This window comes from Festucalex cinctus, chromosome 21, assembly GCF_051991245.1.
Source record: "Festucalex cinctus isolate MCC-2025b chromosome 21, RoL_Fcin_1.0, whole genome shotgun sequence".
Classification (NCBI taxonomy): domain Eukaryota; kingdom Metazoa; phylum Chordata; class Actinopteri; order Syngnathiformes; family Syngnathidae; genus Festucalex; species Festucalex cinctus.
In genome coordinates, this window is record NC_135431.1 from 17,692,403 (window position 1) to 17,712,500 (window position 20,098).

General features: G+C 38.5%; 1 protein-coding gene across 3 annotated transcripts in view; it reads right to left on the bottom strand.

Moving 5' to 3' along the window:
- nbas (NBAS subunit of NRZ tethering complex) overlaps positions 1–20,098 on the bottom strand; it is a 155,593-nt gene that overhangs the window by 87,892 nt on the left and 47,603 nt on the right. For all 3 annotated transcript variants that reach the window (XM_077510416.1, XM_077510415.1, XM_077510414.1), the window contains 12 exons: positions 19,874–20,027; positions 18,770–18,955; positions 17,225–17,398; positions 15,659–15,792; positions 11,446–11,508; positions 9,604–9,726; positions 9,272–9,374; positions 8,459–8,536; positions 8,219–8,373; positions 5,036–5,148; positions 2,753–2,866; positions 525–638 (listed from right to left, as the gene is read on the bottom strand). In XM_077510416.1, the coding sequence (XP_077366542.1) occupies positions 525–638; positions 2,753–2,866; positions 5,036–5,148; positions 8,219–8,373; positions 8,459–8,536; positions 9,272–9,374; positions 9,604–9,726; positions 11,446–11,508; positions 15,659–15,792; positions 17,225–17,398; positions 18,770–18,955; positions 19,874–20,027 (1,511 nt within the window). The remainder of the gene's footprint in view (positions 1–524; positions 639–2,752; positions 2,867–5,035; positions 5,149–8,218; positions 8,374–8,458; positions 8,537–9,271; positions 9,375–9,603; positions 9,727–11,445; positions 11,509–15,658; positions 15,793–17,224; positions 17,399–18,769; positions 18,956–19,873; positions 20,028–20,098) is intronic.

A 20,098-nucleotide genomic window follows, 5' to 3' on the forward strand; every position in this document is an offset into this window, starting at 1 on the left:
CCAGTTCCTTGAAAATGCATAAAAAGTCTGTCGTGGTCAGTAACTATCAGACTGCTACCCTCCAACCGTTTGGACATTTGTTCATTCACAGTGTCAATGCCAGTCTAAATTTACTTTAAGTGTACTGTATATGTAAACACCAAAAATGTGTGTTAACGTAATGCTAACATATAATGCAAAGCGTCATAGATAGGCCAACAAAAATTAGTACGAATGCTACTTAAACATACAAAAAGCAGCAACACATACAGTATGTATGATAATTGCTCAAAAATGCCCTGGTTATTGATAGCATCAATCGGCTATCTGGATCTATAAGAAATTACTTGATTAATCCATCGACAGTTTCTCGAAATAAGCAAGGAATTTAAGCCACATGCCTCTGCAAAGTTTGGAAATAGCTCATTTTAGATTTGCTGATACCAGATAAACCAATCCCAACATCATCCATAGTGCTAGGTGGAAGTTTATGTGTGAATGTAAGTTAGTAATTTAGCTAGCGTTTGGCTAACGTTTGGATGTACCTGCAGCCATGAGGTCTTGGCAGTGGATGTAAGAAGCCTTGAAGTCCAGACACTGGAGGGCTTGCTCAGCGAGCAGGGTCAAGACTTGGCCTTTGCGGGTGGCCTCGTCATCCCCTTGACACACATAAACATACAATTAAATGCTGCTTGTAAAAATATATCAATTTTTTTTTCTTTCATCTCGATCAACAAGCGAAACTCATAATCCTGCTCATCACGTCTAACATCTGTCTCAATAAATATCATTCCTCCTTCCGAAGGTCGGAGCGACGAGGCGGCATATTAATCGCCGTCCGCCCCAGTAAATGAGGTTACTGCGGTGGCTCTTCATCTCCGCCGGCCACAAATTAAATATGGAGAAAGAAGGTATAAATGTGGGAATCGCTGCGGTATAATGTGTCGGCGGGATTGCTTTCAGTGTTAGCATTCGTGCGGCATCTGAGGACGAGTTTTGCCATCAATGACAAAACCCAATACACTAAAACAAGAATAAATAATAAAAAATAGAGAGAAAGAGATGACCTAGAAAGGATGAAAATCAGGTTGTTTTTTTGTCAAACAATAACTGCCTTTGTGTTACTATTACAGTATCACGGTTAAATCATAGAAACTGTCTATGTAGAGGCGGGGGTCTTTGGTTTACAACAAAGTTTGTTCTTTTAGCGGCGATCTAACCGGAATTTGAACGTCATTTCAAGTCACAATGCACTGTAGTCTATTTATCCTATTTAGCTTTCCGACTGGAAGGCTACGTAATGCTTGCACTTACGCAGAGTGGACCGAGTAATGAGCCTAGTGGAGCACCACCAATATCTATCAAGATGGACTTCTGTTCCTACAGTGGCAACATAATAACCAGGAAGTCACAACATGTAATCTACAACTAAGCTATGCTAACCAGAATAATGTTCCACTTTATTTAACTGACGTTTTTAGGGGAAGTGACGCCAGTTCAACCATTGTGGTAATTTTGCCACATCATGGGGGCAACACATTGATGAGGACAAGACTACAAGCAATTCCGCCGGGGATGTTTGGAACATCATTACAAGGCTTCTACTCAAGTTAGCACAATGTTATTGGGAATTAGTGCATGATAATGAGGGCCACCTTCAGGGAAAAAAAACAAAACATCTTCTGAAGGCGCACTCCAAAATCCTGAACACCATTTCCATGAGGCAGGAAACAAACCCTGCAGGATCCTTTATTTAATTTTTTTTTTATTTCCTTTCATTTTTTTGCAGCAGCCATGCTGGTAAGAAACCAGCATTAAATATTCACCTAGCAGTCCCAGAGCTATGCACCCTTCAAAAGCAGCTCCCCACCGCCGCCCCCCCACACTGTCGCATTTTATTTATTTGAAAATGTGTTTATTCCACCTCTCATCTCTGGCTGCCTGTGGTGAGGGGAGCCCGCTGATTGGATGTGAGGAGAACAAAATGCCACAAGGCCAGTCGGCAGGAGATTCTTTTAGGTTTTTTGTTTTTTTTAGGAGGAAGTTCATACAAATCTCATTTATTTACCTTTATTAACTCAAATATAAACGGGGGGAAAATACGGTGTTTACTATTATGCATATATATTTGCTTGGCGTTAGTTGTCAATCAACAGCAACACAGAAAAAAAAAAAACAGTTCAAAAACCACAATATTTGAAATGGTGAGATAATAGATGTCGCCCCAGGCAACCGATTGCGTGCCTACCAAGCAGATTATTTTTTTTTCCCCCTTTCTATTACAAATTTGACACAGCACAACATTATTGATAGTTGTGCAACATTTACATAAAGTTTGATGCCCCTCGGGCAACTCAGATTTACACGCTGTTTATTTATTGCGTCTTGCAGAGCAGATGGCATCAAAGACGTTTTAGTCCGATACATCACATCATCCTTATCGTTACAACTGAACCACACATAACTTGAGAAGATTCATCTTAAGGACATTCAATTTCTAAGTTAGTTTAAAAAAAAAATGCATGCCACTAGTAGCACATTGTGCCAAATTCAAGTAAAAAAAAAAAAAAAAACATTTTCAATAATATCGCCGTTTTTGCGCTCTCCTGAAAAGTAACAATTTTGGTGTTACGACTTTTAAAAAGCACAACACCGCAGTAGATCACATTATCATCACCACTCACTGTATGTTACCAACACAACCGCAACCGTCATTAGTCGACTATTGCTCTGAGCGAAAAAATTGGGTGCGTGGGGTGTTAAGCGAAAGTACCTGCCACTCGTAGAAGAGACGCCACACTGAGCAGTGTCGTGGACTGCTTGTAGGCAGCGGCGCAGTGGGCGACGCACTCCTCCACCAGAGACAGCCTGTCCAAGCGCAGACGCACTGCACGGTGGGACATAAAAAGGGAGGACGTCAGACCGAAATGGACTTGTGTCAAAAATATTTACGAGTAAGCTTGCAAACGGCTGCATCATTTCCTAAGTAGAGCCAATTCATAAAATGTGTTTGCAGTCCTCAGAACAAGATTGGGTGTGTGAGTGTGTGTGGGTGTGTGTGTGTGTGTGTGTGTGTGTATGATTTATGCCAAATATTAATTGTGTTCCCATTTTTAGAGCGCAATGCCTTCGTGTCTGCAAATTATTCCATTTGCCAGTATAATAAAAAAAAAAAAAAAAAAGCTATTCCCTATTGCACGTGTGACAATGCAAGTAAATAATAATTCATCCAATTTCCAAACGCATAGTGAATAATCGAAAATAAATGCACATTAAAAACGTTACATTATTTATATTTTTTAAAAATGTTTAAAAATAATTTATAATTTCAAACAGAAATTGTTACAAAAATATAAAATACATAAAATTTAATAAGAGGAAATAAATCAATAAAACAACATCAAAGAACAACAAAAATAAAACAAAACAAAGAATAACATTAGTAAAATAATACTAATAATAATAATAATAATAATAATAATAATAATAAAACTTTAATTAGAACATTTTAATAAATTTACACAATACATTACATTTAACTTACATTTTAAAAAATTATTTAGCTTTAATTCAAACAAGTCAGCTTCAAGGCAAAAAAAAAAAAAAAAATGCAACATTTATTTAGCACTGATTTTAAAAGTTTCAACTGGTTTATTTAGTTTATATGACGGTGTATTAGGGCCACGTATAAGTTTTTAGAGGGTGGTAATATTCCGAGAAAAAAAAAAACTCAAATATTTGCGGCATTATAAAGTGATAAGTTTATGAGTAAAAAATGATAATGAAAAATGATAATTAATGAGAAAAAGCTTGTGAAAAAGTGGCAAATTTGAGAGAAAAAAAACAAACACATTTACGAGAATTAAACTTGGATATTTGTGCCATTAAAACTCGCAAATTTGTTTTGGCACTTTGCACACTTGGGAATTGTGACTTGGCACAAACGGAGTAGGCCGTATCTATTTCTTGCAAGTTTGAGTTTTTTTTAAGTCATAAATTTGTGGTGGGGTTTCTCACAAATTTGCCACTTTATAATGTCACAAATATTCTTTTTTCCCCCTCATATTTGTGTTTTTTTTTCTCTGAATATTACCCCCCATTTAATATTTTCAACATATTTAGCTGAAAGTATTTGCAATTTTTTTTAAATAGCTTTAATTTGAATATTTTAGATTTGAATATATTTTTAAATGTTTATCTAGCTTTAATGTTGAGATAAGGAACAATACATTTTTGTAATGATTATTTAGCTACAAATTAAATATTTTTAACACTAACTTTACATTGATTTTTTTTTTCTTTTTTTTTAACACATTTACAACGTTTATTCCGAAGCGACTGTGGAATGTTTTGGGCCCAGCACAAAAGTGAATCCTGTAATTGCGTGGATAGTGCAGCACGTGTCATCTGAAGCTGAAAGAGCTTATCTATTATCAAATCCTTCCATTCACTACCTCCGTGTGTGCATGTATTGATGAGAACAAAAAAAAAAAAAAAAAAGTATGTGTGCGTGTGTGTTCCGCTTTATAAATAGAAGATCGACGGCACAATGGCGTGGCCGTGAGCTATGGAAAAATTTGTACAATACCCATACACAAACAACTATTTCTTTGATTCCCCGAAAAACCATTTCTTTGATTCCCCCCCACGCTGCATCACTTTTGTCCTGCTCTTTGGCACTGGAGCCCGACTTAGGTGGGAGAAAAAAAAACAACAAAAAACATGAGGGATGCTGAGAGGAGGTAACAAAGATAATAGGAAAAAAAGTGTTCAGAGGTGAAACGATGAGGCGGAAAGGGAGGCATAACAATTAGCTATTTTATTGGTGAATCTTCAAAATAATGAGAATCTTCAGCTTTTCGCCATCAACAAGTGGAGATGAAGGAACATGTGTTTTTCAAGCCACCATGTATAACAATCCAAAAGGGCACGCAGGAGAACGTTTTTAGTGCCTGCTGAGTGTCCACTTTTCTCTGTTTGAAGCCTCACCATTAGAGTGGCACACACCTAGATGAAGCCATTTTCAAAACGTCTCCAAAGAGCAGGTGGCTTTTACCTTGCAGCGGCAGGATGCTGACGCCAAAGTCCACCAGCTGGCTGAGGGCGTCGATGAGGTCCAGCTCCTCTTGGACGGCCGGCGGGCAGTCGCTGATCAGCTGCAGACAAGCCCTGAGGGCCACAACGACGGCACTTAAAACAAGACAGTCACCCTGCGTTTATCACAAGGGATGGGGAGGGGGGTGCATGTGTGCCCACCAGAAGATACACTCTAAAAAGAATTGTTGAACCTACTTAAGATCACGAACTGTTGACCAACTTAAAAAAAAAAAAAAAAAAAAAATCACTTTAATTGGTAACGCACAATTGAATTAAGTTAGTCCAAAGTGAATATATTAACTTTTTAATTAATTATAAGTTCATTAAACTTAATATTTTGGATTGGAGTCATTTTGGATTATCTTAATTTAATTTTAATCTTATCTAATCTTCATTTAATCTTAATGTAATCTTAATTTTATTATGGATTATCTTAATTTAGGTGAATATTAGAGCTGTCATCGATTACATTTTCCATGAGATTAATCACATTTTAGAATTTTGATTAATCACGATTAATCGCTTAATTAAAAAGGATTTTATATATTTTTTTTAAATCAACATTTTTGGCCCGCCAAATTTGAAGGCCGCCTCTTATGTGTTAATTCTTTCGACATTTAATGTTATGAGGACATCTTCAGTGGGGCACGGTGGAGGATGAGTGGTTAGCACGTCCGCCTCCCAGTACTGAGGACTCGGGTTCGAGTCCAGGCTCCAGCCTTCCTGGGTGGAGTTTGCATGTTCTCCGCGTTCCCGCGTGGATCTTCTCCGGGTACTTTTGGTCACCTCCCACATTCCAAAGACATGCATGGCAGTTTAATTGGGCACTCCAAATTGTCCCGAGGTGTGCTTGTGAGTGTGGATGCGTGTTCATCTCTGTGTGCCCTGCGATTGGCTGGCAACTAGTCCAGGGTGTACTGGCAGGCGGACGTGCTAACTAACTTAATTCAATTCTGTGTTACCAACTGAAGTGATTGATTTTTTTTTTTTTTTTTTTTTAAGTTGGTCACCAATTCAATTTGTAATCTTAAACTGGTTGAACAATTCTCTTTTTAGAGTGTATCTGCGATACAGAGAGACCTCCTAGAAACATTTTTCATTCTTAAAAAACATTTCAATTTATTTAAGAACACATTTTAAAGTATTCCTAGTTTAAGAAAATTAAAATTAGTTCATTAATTCATTCATTAAATATTCACAGTTTGGCATTAATTAATTTACATACATTATGTTTTGTTTTTTAATTTGCACCCTATCCTATCATTATTTGTGGAAATCCCAGATTATTTGTGTTTTTTGACGATCCCCCACTGACAAATTCTGAGCACTTTACGTTTTTCTGCAATTTTATTTTAAAGGCAACTATCAGCAACATCAATTATTGATGGATTGTCATTATTGATGGTCAGGCCCGGTCCATAACACCAAAATGTTCGCCCAAAGCATATATTTTCATCTACATAAAGTCCACAAGCCTAATGCTAACATAATAATGCAAAGTGCCATAAACAGGGTAGTAAAAATTAGCATTGATGTTATCATAATTGTAAACCTTCAAACAAGTGCTACTTAAAGGTGGGTTCAAGGATATTTTTGTCGCTGCAACTTCCGGGTGGATCATCTTAACGATTGTTTCTCAATCAATCTGTGTAACGACTAGGGATGTAACGATATCCAAACATCACGATACAATATTGTCACGATATGAAGCTCACGATACGATAATTATTACGATATTGTGGGGGAGTTGGCGATATTTAAAAAAAGATCACAATATTGTGCTTTTGTACATTACAGCAATGCATATAAACCACCTACAATCTCTAATAATAATATTGAGGCACTTACTTGCTAATGCAAGCACACATTGATCGCTTCACAAGCAAATTAGGTTCCCGTTCATCTGACAATTAGAACAGATTTTTAACATAGAAGGCCAAAACATCCGTACTGAAAATTTAATTGCACTAATAAACTAGCCACTAGAGGGTGCTAGAACTGCACAAATGGAAATCAATCAGACTTTTTTTTTTAACAGAGGTGTTCCTTTTAAATATTGTGAACATGACGACGACGATATTGTGGCAGTTTTAATATCACGATATCACGATATTGCCCTTATCGTGATATCCCTAGTAACGACGTCGTGCGTGTTCGTTCCTAGCTGCGCATGCGCACTTCGAGTGTTTGTAGCATGTAGCTAGTTTCGTGTAGTAAGCTTCGGATTCGTCCATTCATCGTTGTAGCTCCACTGAGCTGACTGCGTACTTTGAAAATAGCTGTGAGCCGCAAGAGGACATCCGTATGAAGCGAGGCCGGCTGCAGAGACTGATGAAGATGATGATGAAGATGAGCTCGGACGTTAGCGACATTTGAGAGGCGTTTCCCCCAGACGAGCAAGAGACCTGGTAGGATGGTTGTCCGCATGCGCAGTTTTTTTCAAATGTGAAAAAGATGTTTGGCTTGCACTTTGAGAACATCATTGAATCCACCTTTAACACACGGAGCAGCGACACATGCAAACCATGCATACAACTAAAAATAATTCAACATTGTATATTTAAGTCAGTTGAGGACAAAAGTAGTGCTTTTCCACCATCTTGTGGCAACGATGGGCAATTATAAACCTTTTTGGTGAGGGCGTGTCAAATTCAATTACTGTCAGATTTTCACTATCGGCGGCAGGCCTGGAAAAGCGAATAGCAGGGGAGCACTGTTATGTTTATTAGGGTTGCGGTGTTAATAACAAAAGGCGGAGATTAGACGAGTGTTTTGTAGCAGGGCCAAATGAGCCGCTTCATTACGGCCAAATCAAACATTATTCAGATGAATGTGATGCGCCTGCGAGATGTGCATGCATCGCCCGAATAAACAGCATTCCCAGTTCACTCCACTTAGTACACAAATTAGGCGCTCTTGTTTGCCGGGCCGTTCCGTGGCGTAATCACGCCGACAGCGTGAATAGAGAGGAGATTACGAGAGCAGAGGGGAAAGAAAACAAATGATTGAAAATGTTTGGCTTCGGATCATTTTGGGCTGCGCAATCGATGACGCTCCATTTGCACAAAAGCGTTTTTGGATTCATATCAAGGAACATGATGAAGATGATGAATTGGTCTGTGTGTGTGGGCGCAGGTTTCACCTGGCCAGGCCCATGCAGGAGTCGGTGAGCGTGGTGGAGGAATTGAAGTACTCCCTGGCGGCGGCCAGCACCAACTCCACGCTGTTGTCGTAGGCCACCTTGACGGCGTGGCCCTTCCCGCGGAACGACGCGCTGACGGGGACATCCTGGCTGAACTGTGGTGGGGGGGTTAGGGTTAGGGGGTGGCATCGATGCTTGAAACAGATTCTATTGGAGAAGGGTCACTGTGTGCCGACGTACCTTGGAGCAGTGCATGAGCTGACCCGCCAGACGCACATTCTCCAGACGGCTGGAGCACAGTAGCGACTCAACAAAGATCTGAGCGAGTAAGTTGGAAACATTGCGTTAAAAAATACATTTTTGCTCATTCAACACAACATGAGATTTTACTCTTATTTAACCCGCAGTTTTGTTAATGTTCAATTGTTTCGAAATAATATGATGTTCAGTTGTCGTATGTTTGATGTGTATTTATGGACAATACTTTGAAAGTTCAATTTAAGAATACTACAACAACTAACAAAAAATCTATTGACAGTAAACATGAAACGAGTAAAAATGTGGAAAAAAAATCAAATGGCAGTGATAATTTTAAAATTAAAAAAAATTACAAAAAAATTAATCAGACTAAAATATACGTGTAATTTAAAAATAAAAAAATTTTATTTTGCGTGTTTTTCATTACTTTAAATAGAACAAAAACATTACAATTTAAAAAATAAAATTTACAGTAAAAACAAACAATATAAATATGTAATCCAAAAATTAACAGTACACAGTACTAATAAATACAAAATGAAAATTTAATTTATGATTTAAAAAAATATAAATATGGAATTAAAAATTAAATGCACCATGAAAGCAAAATACAGTATGACTACGGTAAATACAAAATGAAACTGTAAATAATTCAAATTTCAATGTTTTTCCCATATTTAAATTTTTTTAAACAAGTACAAATGTCAAATTCAAACAAACGTAAAAATGAGCCTAAATTTAAAAAAAAAAAAAGATAGAACTACTCAGTGAAAAAGATATGTGATTTGAATGTACCTGGTGGCATGTTTCTGCTTTCAAGCAGGTGTAGACGTTCTGCCGCATGTCAAGCAGATCCTGCAGCAGACCTCGCCACACTGTCTCACTCACTGGAGGCTTCCTGCATGCACAAACATCACCACATATATCGGCTACCAAACATTAGCTCCAAACTAATTGCGTCCAATGGGACATTAATCCATAAAATTTGTCTCGAGGTCCAAAAACAGAAGCACGGTAATAAAACCGAGCATGATTATTGTGTAAAATCTTATATTGGAGCTCATTATGAACGCAGGCGGCCAAGCGGGTGTTGCGTTCAAGCGCGTGCAAGCATTCCAGCAACGTACTTGCGTCCGGTGTGGCGACACAGTTTGATCATGAGCTGATGGGCTTCCTCCGGGCTGTTCTGACTGTTCCTCACGTATGAGATGGGCTTCTGCAGGCCGTGCTTCTCCAGAACCTCGGCCACGCTGAAAGCAAACAAACACAGATGCATACAGATACACATTCACTATGTGTAACTAATAGGGAGGATGGCTAACATTTTTCATGAAAAATAATCTGGATCACTGCAAATTAAATAGGCAGACTTCCAGTGGGTTTACCAGAATGGGTTCCTGAAACTTTTTTGTGAGTCTACTTATAAGATATGGCTACTAAATTTTATGTTGCTACGTAAAACTGGCTTCAGAGGCTGAATTTCCTTGGAATGACACCTGGAAAAGGCCAAAATTAATCTAAAATGGCCACTTTAAACCAAAATGGCAAATGTCTTTTGGGGGCATGGGTACCTGAGCGTTTTTTGCAGCTCTACTCATGATAGACATCCATACCGAATTTCATGATGCCAATTGAAAATATCTTTGGGGGCTCAATTTTCAAAAAGAGGCAACTTGCTTTATTCTAAGGAGAAAATCTCGACACATTCAAATGATGTAATCGAGTTCAAATGGGCTTAGAAGTGTGCGAAGTGAAATCATCAAGTGAGATATTTACTGTTCCTGCCCATTTTTTTTCCTTGATGGGGAAAACTGAGGCGTCTTCATCCATTAAGTGTGAAGTTAAACAACCAAGCAAATATTTTGTTATCCGCCTTTTCCTAAAAAATACGTGTGGGAGCCAATCTACACTCCCAGGCAACTTGTAAAGAAAAAAGTGGGGCTATTTTCCATAAGAACCACATGCACACGAGGTTCTCCGCCTATTAAAAAAAAAATCTCATTTAAAAAGTAACGGCCAACATTGGAACTACAAAGCCGACTTCCTCCTCCTTCCTCATCTGCATTCCCCTTAGTGTGCCACCCTTTGCCCTCCCTGTGGTTGCTCCTTATCCTCATTCCTCCCCATCACCGCCGTGTGTTGAGGGGTTCACCCTGAGGGGAAGGGAGAACGAGGAGGAGGAGGAGCAGCAGAAGAAGAAGAGGAGCGCGACATGTAGGTGATTTTAAACTGTAGCAGCGAAAAACGCCCCAGGCTGTTTGAACGCCACGGGACCGTTGCCACTGCTTTGATATATTGTGCACGCGCATGTGTGCGTGTGCGATGACTGTGCTTGCCGGTCTATTTTTTATTTTTTTCCTGGCACTGTTCTCCATCAGAGGGCCATTATGAGGGGAGGAGGGAAAGCGACAGTAACTACAAAGCAAACATCTCGGCTGTCTTCAGACACGATTGCAGCATGATTGCGATTGGTTTTACTTGCGAAATACAGCAGAAACTCGCTTTTACTGATTAAGCCTTGAATAATGTAAATCCAATTCATCTGTTTCATACACCCAAAGCTAGTAAGAAGAAAACATACATCGTATCGAGAGTATAGTGAAATAGATATAACTGACTAATTAAGTGGATAAATGAACATTTAACAAACGTATGCGTTCAGCCTAACTTCCTGTCAAAAGTAAGCCCTTCAAAATAAGATACTATCAGTATAATAACAGTTTCAACACACTTTCTTTCATTGTCCACGTGGTGGCTTGCAAGGCAATCACGCAAACTATTTTGGTTTAGTGACCTCTATTGAGTATTAACAACTAATGAAATGCCTTAAATGAACATGCATCCATTTTGCAAAATGAATGGCTTTTTTTTTTGCAAGACAAATAACGATGCAAAAAAAAAAAAAAAAAAACCTGGAATGAAGTTTAGATGAAAAAAAACAAAAAAACAATATTCTTAAAGAATCTTACCTGAGGTGCTTCTCAAGTTTGTCCACCCGATCGTGCAGAGATGGTGTGACCTCCGTCTCTGGCCTGGAAAATTAGGAAAATATCATTTTCAAAAATATATATATTTTTAAGTGAATTTTTAAATATGGTAGAGGTATGCATGTTAAAAAAAAAAAATCGATTCGGCAATACTGTATATCGTGATATTACGTCGTGCAATTCTCAAATTGTTTCAATAGGTGGCCAAATCGATTTTTAAACATCCATTTTTTATGGAAAAATATTCAAGAAAAAGTCTTACTTAGGGTTAGGGTTCACACGATAATCACAGAAAAATGTTGTATGGAACGTTAAAGCCTAATTTATGCCTCCACGTTTGCTCTCGCGTTGATGAACGCCGTAGGTCACATGATCGACGCGAGCCATAAATTTTAAGTGCCGCGTCGCTCGTGGCCGGCTGCGGTGCACACGTCGCCAATCCTTAAACGCCGTAGATGGCGGGGCATAGCTCGCTTCTGATTGGTCCGTTCGATGGAGTTTTTTTCTTTCTTTTTTCTCTCTCTCCCCGCCCCCCGCCCAGATAGTGAAGGCAACTGGCGGCGCAAATCAACTTACTCTCCCCCCGGCTTTGTTTCGTGTTTCTGAATTAAATTGAATTTCCTGAATCCGTCATAAAATGCAGAGGAATCGCCACTCTGTGGCGTCCCAGCCATAGCGACAGCGGGACTTGGTGTGAAACTCCAGCAGACACAGATGTGTATTGCGCACAAGTCGGAAGGCAAACGCACGAGCGGAGCTACGCCGTAACTCCTCCACGCAAGCCTCTTGCAGAAGCATACTGAGGCCTTAAGCCTTAATATTTTATTTCAAACATGAAAGAGATTATAACCTGTTTGTTAAATATAGTGGCTCAGTTATCAGACTGAAGTTTCAGATAAATAAATAATTTTCATACAAATCTTACTGTGTACATGTACAAGTTTACTGATCAGTATTTTCTAAATTTGAGTAAAAAAAAAAAAAAAAAAGAATCCCAACAATCGACTTATAAATTCGTATCGGGATTAATCGGTATTGATTCTAATCGTGACCTATGAATCGTGATACGAATCGAATCGTCATTTACTAGGCAATTCACACCCCTAAGGTAGAGGTGTCCATTTGCGACCCATTGCACGAAGGTTATTGGCTTGCTGTATGTTAAATAAATAAAATGTCACTTTTTTTTCCAAATGTAGAGTTGCATTAAACAAAATGTTAAGATTCCAAAAATGTTTTAAGATTTGCAGGAAAAAAAATGGTAAGATTCCAAAAATGTTTTAAGTTTAACGTGATGTGATATTGCACTTTGTATTTTCTTTATATAAAAGCTTGATTTAAAAATGTTCACATATTCGCATATTTTTGTATTAATAAAGGAAAAAATTTTATATATTTTTTTTTATGTACAGTATAGGTCAAAAGTTTGGACACACCTGCTTATTCAGTGCATTTTATTTATTTTCTTGACTATTTACATTGTAGATTATCACTGAAGGCAATTTTTTTTTCTCTTCTCTCTCTTCCCTTAACTTGACTTAGTGAGAATAAACCTAACACATTGAATGAGATGTGTGTGTCCAAACTTTTGGCCTGTACTGTATGTTTCAAGATAATCCACCATTTTTTGTGTATACTATGTTCCAAATGACACCAAGGTGAGTTAGCTTTACATTTTCTTTTCATTTGTGATCCTACTGCATATTAAATGTGTTTTATGCATGTTCCATAAACGTCTTCCAGCCCTTCTTGGGTATGCGACCGTGGTTTGGTGCAAAAGATGTGACCGAGCCTGTCATTCATCGAGCTTGAGACGCATAATGAGTATTGTGGCCTCTTTTTGCGCCCACTACGAGGCCATCCTAAAAATATAAAAAAGCCCCCATGACGTTACGCCTCCAGGCCGACGATTCCGGGTCAGGCTGCTATGTCGCTCGCTTGGGAGGTGACCCAGGACCAACTAGCCCAAGTCTGTGTGCGTGTGTGTGTGTGTGTGTTTCTGCTTTTTTTAGTCTCAGATTGTCTGTTTTTTCCACACGACTTGTTCCACCTTCATTCCTCATCTCCCTCAACCATCTTTTAAGAATGCACTTGTGAATCTCTCTTCTTTTTCCCCATAAAGCTATTTCATGCGAAATCAGGGGGGAAAAATGAGGCCGGTGAGTCAAGTGCTGTGTATGAAATGGCGCTGTAATAATCAATATAGCGGGGAAAGTACTTTTTAGTTGCTTTCATCGTCATCATCATCATCATCATCATCATCATCATCAAAAGTTTGATCACTTGCACAGAAGACATTTTAAAGGGATAGGCAAGTCAAAACGTTTCTTTACAATCTGTTTTATGTGGCCCAACTAGTCTAAACATGACATTCTGATTAATATAGGTTGTGGAATATGAATTGAGCAGAAAAGTCCGGCTGTTATTAGCCAACTTATTTCGCCACTGGCTGTCAAAAATGATAAGAAAAAGAAGAAAAAAAATTGATAACAGAGTGCCTAAGGACTCAGGTAACGACTGACACGGCTCCCCCATTTCTTGGATTTGGTCATGTGTCGTTCGCAATGTTAAAAATAGTACACTGTAAATATTCCAAATGATGTACAAAAAAAAAAAAAAAAAAACTACCGTCAACGGCCCCAGAGTCATACCAGTTCTGATAACAATACTCTAAATAGTCTAAAACAGTGGTGTCCAAAATATGGCCTGGGGGCCATTTGCGGCCCGCCGTCCATTTTTCAGTGCCCCGCGGCATATGCTAAAAATGGCATTTGACTCAGTTAAAATAAATTAACAAAAACAAAAATGTTTGGAGATGGTCAAAGTAAGAGGGGAGCGTGTTGAAAAACACAGGCGCCATTAAAGGTTATTTTAGTTAACTAAAACAAATTAAATAACTAAAACTAAAATTCAAAAAACAATTTCATTAACAAAATAAAAAAAATGCTTTTTAAAAAACAAAAACTAACTGAAACTACATTTTACGTTTACAAAACTAACTAAAACTAACTATAATTATAGCAAAAAATGTACTTCTTTTAAGTCTTTGGTAATTAATTTCACGCATGAGCCTTCGGAGATTATTTTAAATGTGATTTTTAGTAGATTTATTTTGATATAAACTGGAATAATGACGTGTGAATGTATGTCACACATACGTGACGTCATTTAGCAGCAGCTAATAGAAAAAGCACCTTCAGATGACGTCGCTCCCATGGTTTTTTTTTAAATATTGGCAAATGGCACTTCATTTATATTGCGCTTTTCCACCTTCAAGGCCCCCAAAGCGCTTTACATTTGTGACTACCCATTCACCTACTGATGACGCAGCATCAGGAGCAATTGGGGGTTCAGTATCTTGCTCAAGGATACTTCGACATGGTCACAATAGCCTGGGATTTTCTAAATATGCAAAAGCACAAATAATTTGTACAATTTTTAGGACTAAACACAATTTCTCTTCATAACATTATGTGGCCCTTGCGTCCTTCTGATTTTCTGTATGTGGCCCTCAAATGAAAAAGTTTGGACACCCCTGATCTAAAAGTTGCACATGTTAAAATACAAACCATAAAACTTGTGCCGGTCAAAATGAAAGTACTGAAAAAGCCTGAAAGCTACACAGGGCAAAACAAGGTTGCTGTAAATCCCACATAAAAAGTAGCAAAGATTAAAATAAGACGACCATGAACCCCCTCAAGTTGCACAGGTGTAAATAACAACCATAAAGCCCTCAAAAGTTTCAAAGGTAAAATAAAACTACCAGTACTGTTAATCCCCACATAATTGCACAAGTTAAATAAAATATGACTACCGTAATGTCTTTGCACCCATATAGAAAATGTGAAGAACAAGTCAGCTCATTTCAAACTGAATAATTTCTTTTAACAGGTCAAAAAAAAAAGAGAAAATGACTTCCCAGTAGTAATTCTATTTTCATATCAAAGTGCACACATGGGGATGATCCATCTTAAAAAAAAAAAAAAAAAAAAAAAAAAAAAAATTTATCTACTGAGGCTCACCATTATCCTTCCCCACCCCCCTTTTTGGTCATGGTTGCCTCTTTTAAAATGCATGCAGTCTTACGGGGGAGCTCAAGTGGAAAGAGAGCAAGACAGAGTGGAGCTGCTGTCCTGATGACACCTTGAAGTCCCAAAAGGGAGACAAGTGGGCCATGTTTTGCTTTTCTTCTTACCCGAAGCCCCTCTGAGGCAGACACTCCAGGATGTCGTAACACAGGCTGAGCTGGTCGTCCCTCTCGCTGCAGTAGATGCACTCCAGCGCCACCGCCATCAGCTGGTCGGGGTCCCCGATCATCTTCTGCGGACACTGGATGAGGGAGACTCGCATGAGAGGAAGGTGAGGAGGCGGCACGCACGAAACATGCCCAAAACAATACTCGGCGACACGTCTCCACATGAAATCAATTAAATGGAATACACTTTATTAAGGATGCTATCTAATGAGATCCCGTTTAAGACATATTCAAATTTATTTGTTTAAAAAGCAATGACACTCCGTTTTGATTCACTGAAATTATTCATGATTGCCCATGAAAAAAAAAATATATATAAATATATATATATGTTTTGAATTATTTATGTTGACTTGGTTGCTGACGATGTCCCCTTTGTTACAGTAGTTGTCAGATCTGTCAGTTCCAGGATTAGCCACTTTGGTACACTGGCAGGCCCAATCAACAGATTTACTATAATTAGAGCAGGCTACACAGATGTGCAAGCATGGCGGCCATGTTGGCAGAAGCGATTTTCCAATCCTAGGCAATGGAAAGAATGGAATAAAATAGAATAATTTCCTTGATATGGACATAAATTTGTTAAAATCGATGTAATACTTAATTTTAAAAACAAATAGTTTTTAAAATACTTAAAACTAGCCATCCAATAATTTCAAATAATGAAAGGGAGTTATGATTATCTTTTTCACATATAAAATTTACAAAAGTAAAAATTCTCAGTTTTAAATAATTTTGCTAGAATTAAAAAAAAAATAAATAGCAGTATTTAATTCATAAAAATAATACACCTGTTATATATAGATATTTTGCTAAATTAGTTTTGCAAATTACAAATCTAACAGGACTGAAACAATGGCACCAATTTCCAAATATTTTTTTGGCCTGTAATTATTGCAATTTAACTAGGGCTGTCAAAGTTAGTGTTAATAGATTAATCATAGACAAATGCCGCATTAATCACGTATTAACGCATATTAATCGCACTATTTTTTATTTTTATTTTTTTATCGCACTTGAGCCTTGAACGTAACCGCGGATGGTTACATTGAAGGCTGCGCAGGTCAGTGATTAGGTCAATGCACGGCATTTCCTACGCCTGTTGTTCCAAAATGAGCAGGGTGACTCCAGTTGGTGTGCTCGGTGGTAAATTTCGCTTTAAACACCCCGACGGGACTTTAGAGAAAGCAAAAGTAATTTGCGTTTAATTAATTAATAATTGCTGAATTGCACCCAATTGATATGATGCGGTTACGTTTTTTGCAATACACGCATGCATGCAATTGTGTACATGCATTTAAATGTTTGCAAATGACATTCAGATAATAAAATGTGTTAATGTCAAAATATTGTGGTATTTTGTATTTATTAAGTAATTTAGCTGATTAATCGTGATTAATCAAAATTAAAAAGTGTGATTAATCAGATTCAAAATTGTAATCGTTTGACAGCACTAAATTTAACGTAACCACAATAGCGTTCTTGTAAAATTTTAGTGGCACTCACTTCAGGTTTGGAGTGCTGGAAGATGATGAGCGGAAAGGCGAGGTCATTGCAGGCCAGTCCCACCAGGAAGTCCCGCAGCAGATGCTCGGCAGCGCCCTCCTCCTGTCGTTCGCAGCGGTGCAGGAAGGGCACCATCCACTGAAAGGCGTCTTTCACATAGCGCTCCTTGCTGGACTGTTGGCACAAAGACATTTACTAACTTTATACACTTGATGAACAAAATTGCTCTGTTTGATGATGTTTTGAACAAACATGCAATCTTTTTTTTCTCTCCTGAAAAGTGATGAATTTGGAGGTAGAAGTGCACTCGGCACCAGTTATATATCGAAATACTGTACTTGACTTTACTTGGCTTCTCTGTGATAGAGGACATCAGATGCGGCAAAGGGGGTAATTTAATTTAAGAACATGCGAGCGAGCAAGCTCGTCCCGACGGTGCAGTCAAACGGTTGTTGTCGTGGCAGTAAACGACATTTGCTGGCTGCCTGGCGGCCCGCATGGCTGATCTTACTGGCGCCCGTCCTGGCAGGTTCAAGTAGCAGGCGGCCCATTAGCGACCGTTCGCCTCATATAACGCACTCCAAGGACACCGCGGTCGCTACGCTAGCCGCAACAGCCACCACCACCACTGCCCGCCGGCTTTTATTAGCGTGCTCAAATGAAAAGAGAAAACAAACACTGTGGAACAAACGACACTCAACGCCTCCGTGTTGGGACTGACCGAGAGGAAAGAATGGGAACTTACTCAATGACCTCGTGGAAATGTCCTGACTCCAAACAAAATTAACAAATGCATCAGAAAAAAAATACTTTTAAAAAGCAATAAGGACGTTTTGATTGATTTCTTTATACAATATAAGTCTAGAAATTGCAAATATATATATAGTTGAAAAATAATAATGTAAATCTTTGACTGCTTTAAAGATTAATTATTTAAAAATATTTTTTCTTTAAAAAAATATTTATTTATACACTAATAATGATTATCTAGAACTTTCTGGGCAAAAAAATACATATTTTTTTTTTTTTTTAAATGCTCATTTTGATTGCTCAAAAAATTGCTTTACAAATTATTTAAAAAAAATAAAATTGTAATGGGCTTTGGACCAGTTTGCTAAGAATTAGTTTTTAAAATAATTAGCTAAATTTTTAGAAATAATAACTGTTGGTTTTGATGAGTTTTGCTGAACATTATTAAAAAAAATTACTGAATAAAACAATAATGCTCATTTTTTTCACATCCTTTGCCATGGAATAATGCTAATCAGTTTTGACAAATCTAGTTAAAAATGATACTGCTAAATGCAAAAAACAAAAAAACAAAAAACAAAAAAAAACAAAAAACACCAACTTTTTATTTATTTTGCCCCAAATTATTAAAAACATATACTTTAGTTACAAAAAAAGTAACAAAAAGTATTTAGCAATAATAATGCTCTGTTTAGATTTTCTCACACATTTACACAAATGTTTCTGAAAATAATACAACACTTGACACTGGATACTGTCACAAACGATGTTTTTGAAAGTTTGTGTCCGTCTTACGTTCTTCATGAGCAGGCGCAGCTTGTCGATGTCGGCGAGCTGCTGCAGGTCTCGGAGAGTCAGGTTGATTTCGCCCAGCGTCTCGTAGACGAGCGTCTCCAGGGTCACCAGGTCGTCGCACAGAAGCTCCAGCCCGGGGACAGAGCGCTCCGTCCCCAGACGCACCAGCGACAGCGCGCAGTCCACCTGCGCCACAACACTTGCGTTACATTCACTGCATTTTTTCATATGGTCAAAAACAACAACAAAAAATTCACTTTAAAATCCAAATGTGCCACTTCTATCCCTAAAAAGTTTTGGGGGGGTTCTATGTAATTGCTAGGTGTTGTTACTTGGTGAAGAATGAAAACAAACCTTTAAGAATAAATAAATTTTGTAGTTACAAAAAAAAAAAAAAAAAAAAAAGGCGGGGGGGGGGGGGGGGGGTTTAAAAATCACAATTGGCAATTCTACAATAAAATAAAATTCAACTGCCTTGGTGAAGATCTGTGCTCTAAGTGTCCGGACTTCCTTTTTCTGTCAAGCACACAAGTGGTGGAAAAAAGTGTCTAGGGACTGAGTTAAGATCCCTGGGGCCTTCCGGAGTAAAGTGACATGGAGAGCAAGAAAGGGAGATGAGGTCTAATTAAAAAGGAACAAGGGAGAGAAGAAAAGAAGAAGAAAGCTGCTGCTGTGATTCTTGGAGATTAACAAAGCACACACACACAATCACCCCCCCCCCCCCCCCCCCCCACACACACACACACACACACGCACACGAGTTGTGGCTTCATCTCGAGACGATGATGATGATGATGATGATGAAAGGCACGATTCCCCACAGTTGCCTTGAAAAATGAGCAAAGAATCACCAAATCATTCTCATGCTTTTCCTCCATTGGTTTACCACATATAAAAAAAAATAATTAAAAAAAAAATAAAAATAAAAAAAAGACGGCCGCACACTTGTGAATCTGCTGTAACAACCTCAAATAGTGTCGAATGGGCCTCATCTGACATCATTAGGAGCCTGTGCGGCCATTTTTGCCATCACAACTAATAAGGCAGGTCACTCGTATCTCAAGGCAACGCTGCTGAAACGGTTGCAGGATGTGCTGGGCGTACCTGTCGGGAGCAGGAATCGATATCCCGCGCTCGGTTGCAGTACCACTCAGCCAGGAGCTGCACGGAGGGCGCCGGCGAGCGGAAGCGCAGCAGATCCGGAGCATCCTCATACAGGAAGGCGTCGTCGTCAAACTGGTTCTGCTCCAACATGGCCCTAATCGAGGTCATTGGGACATACGCTTAGGTGGAATATAGCTGCTGTTTAATGTCAAGCATCATCATATT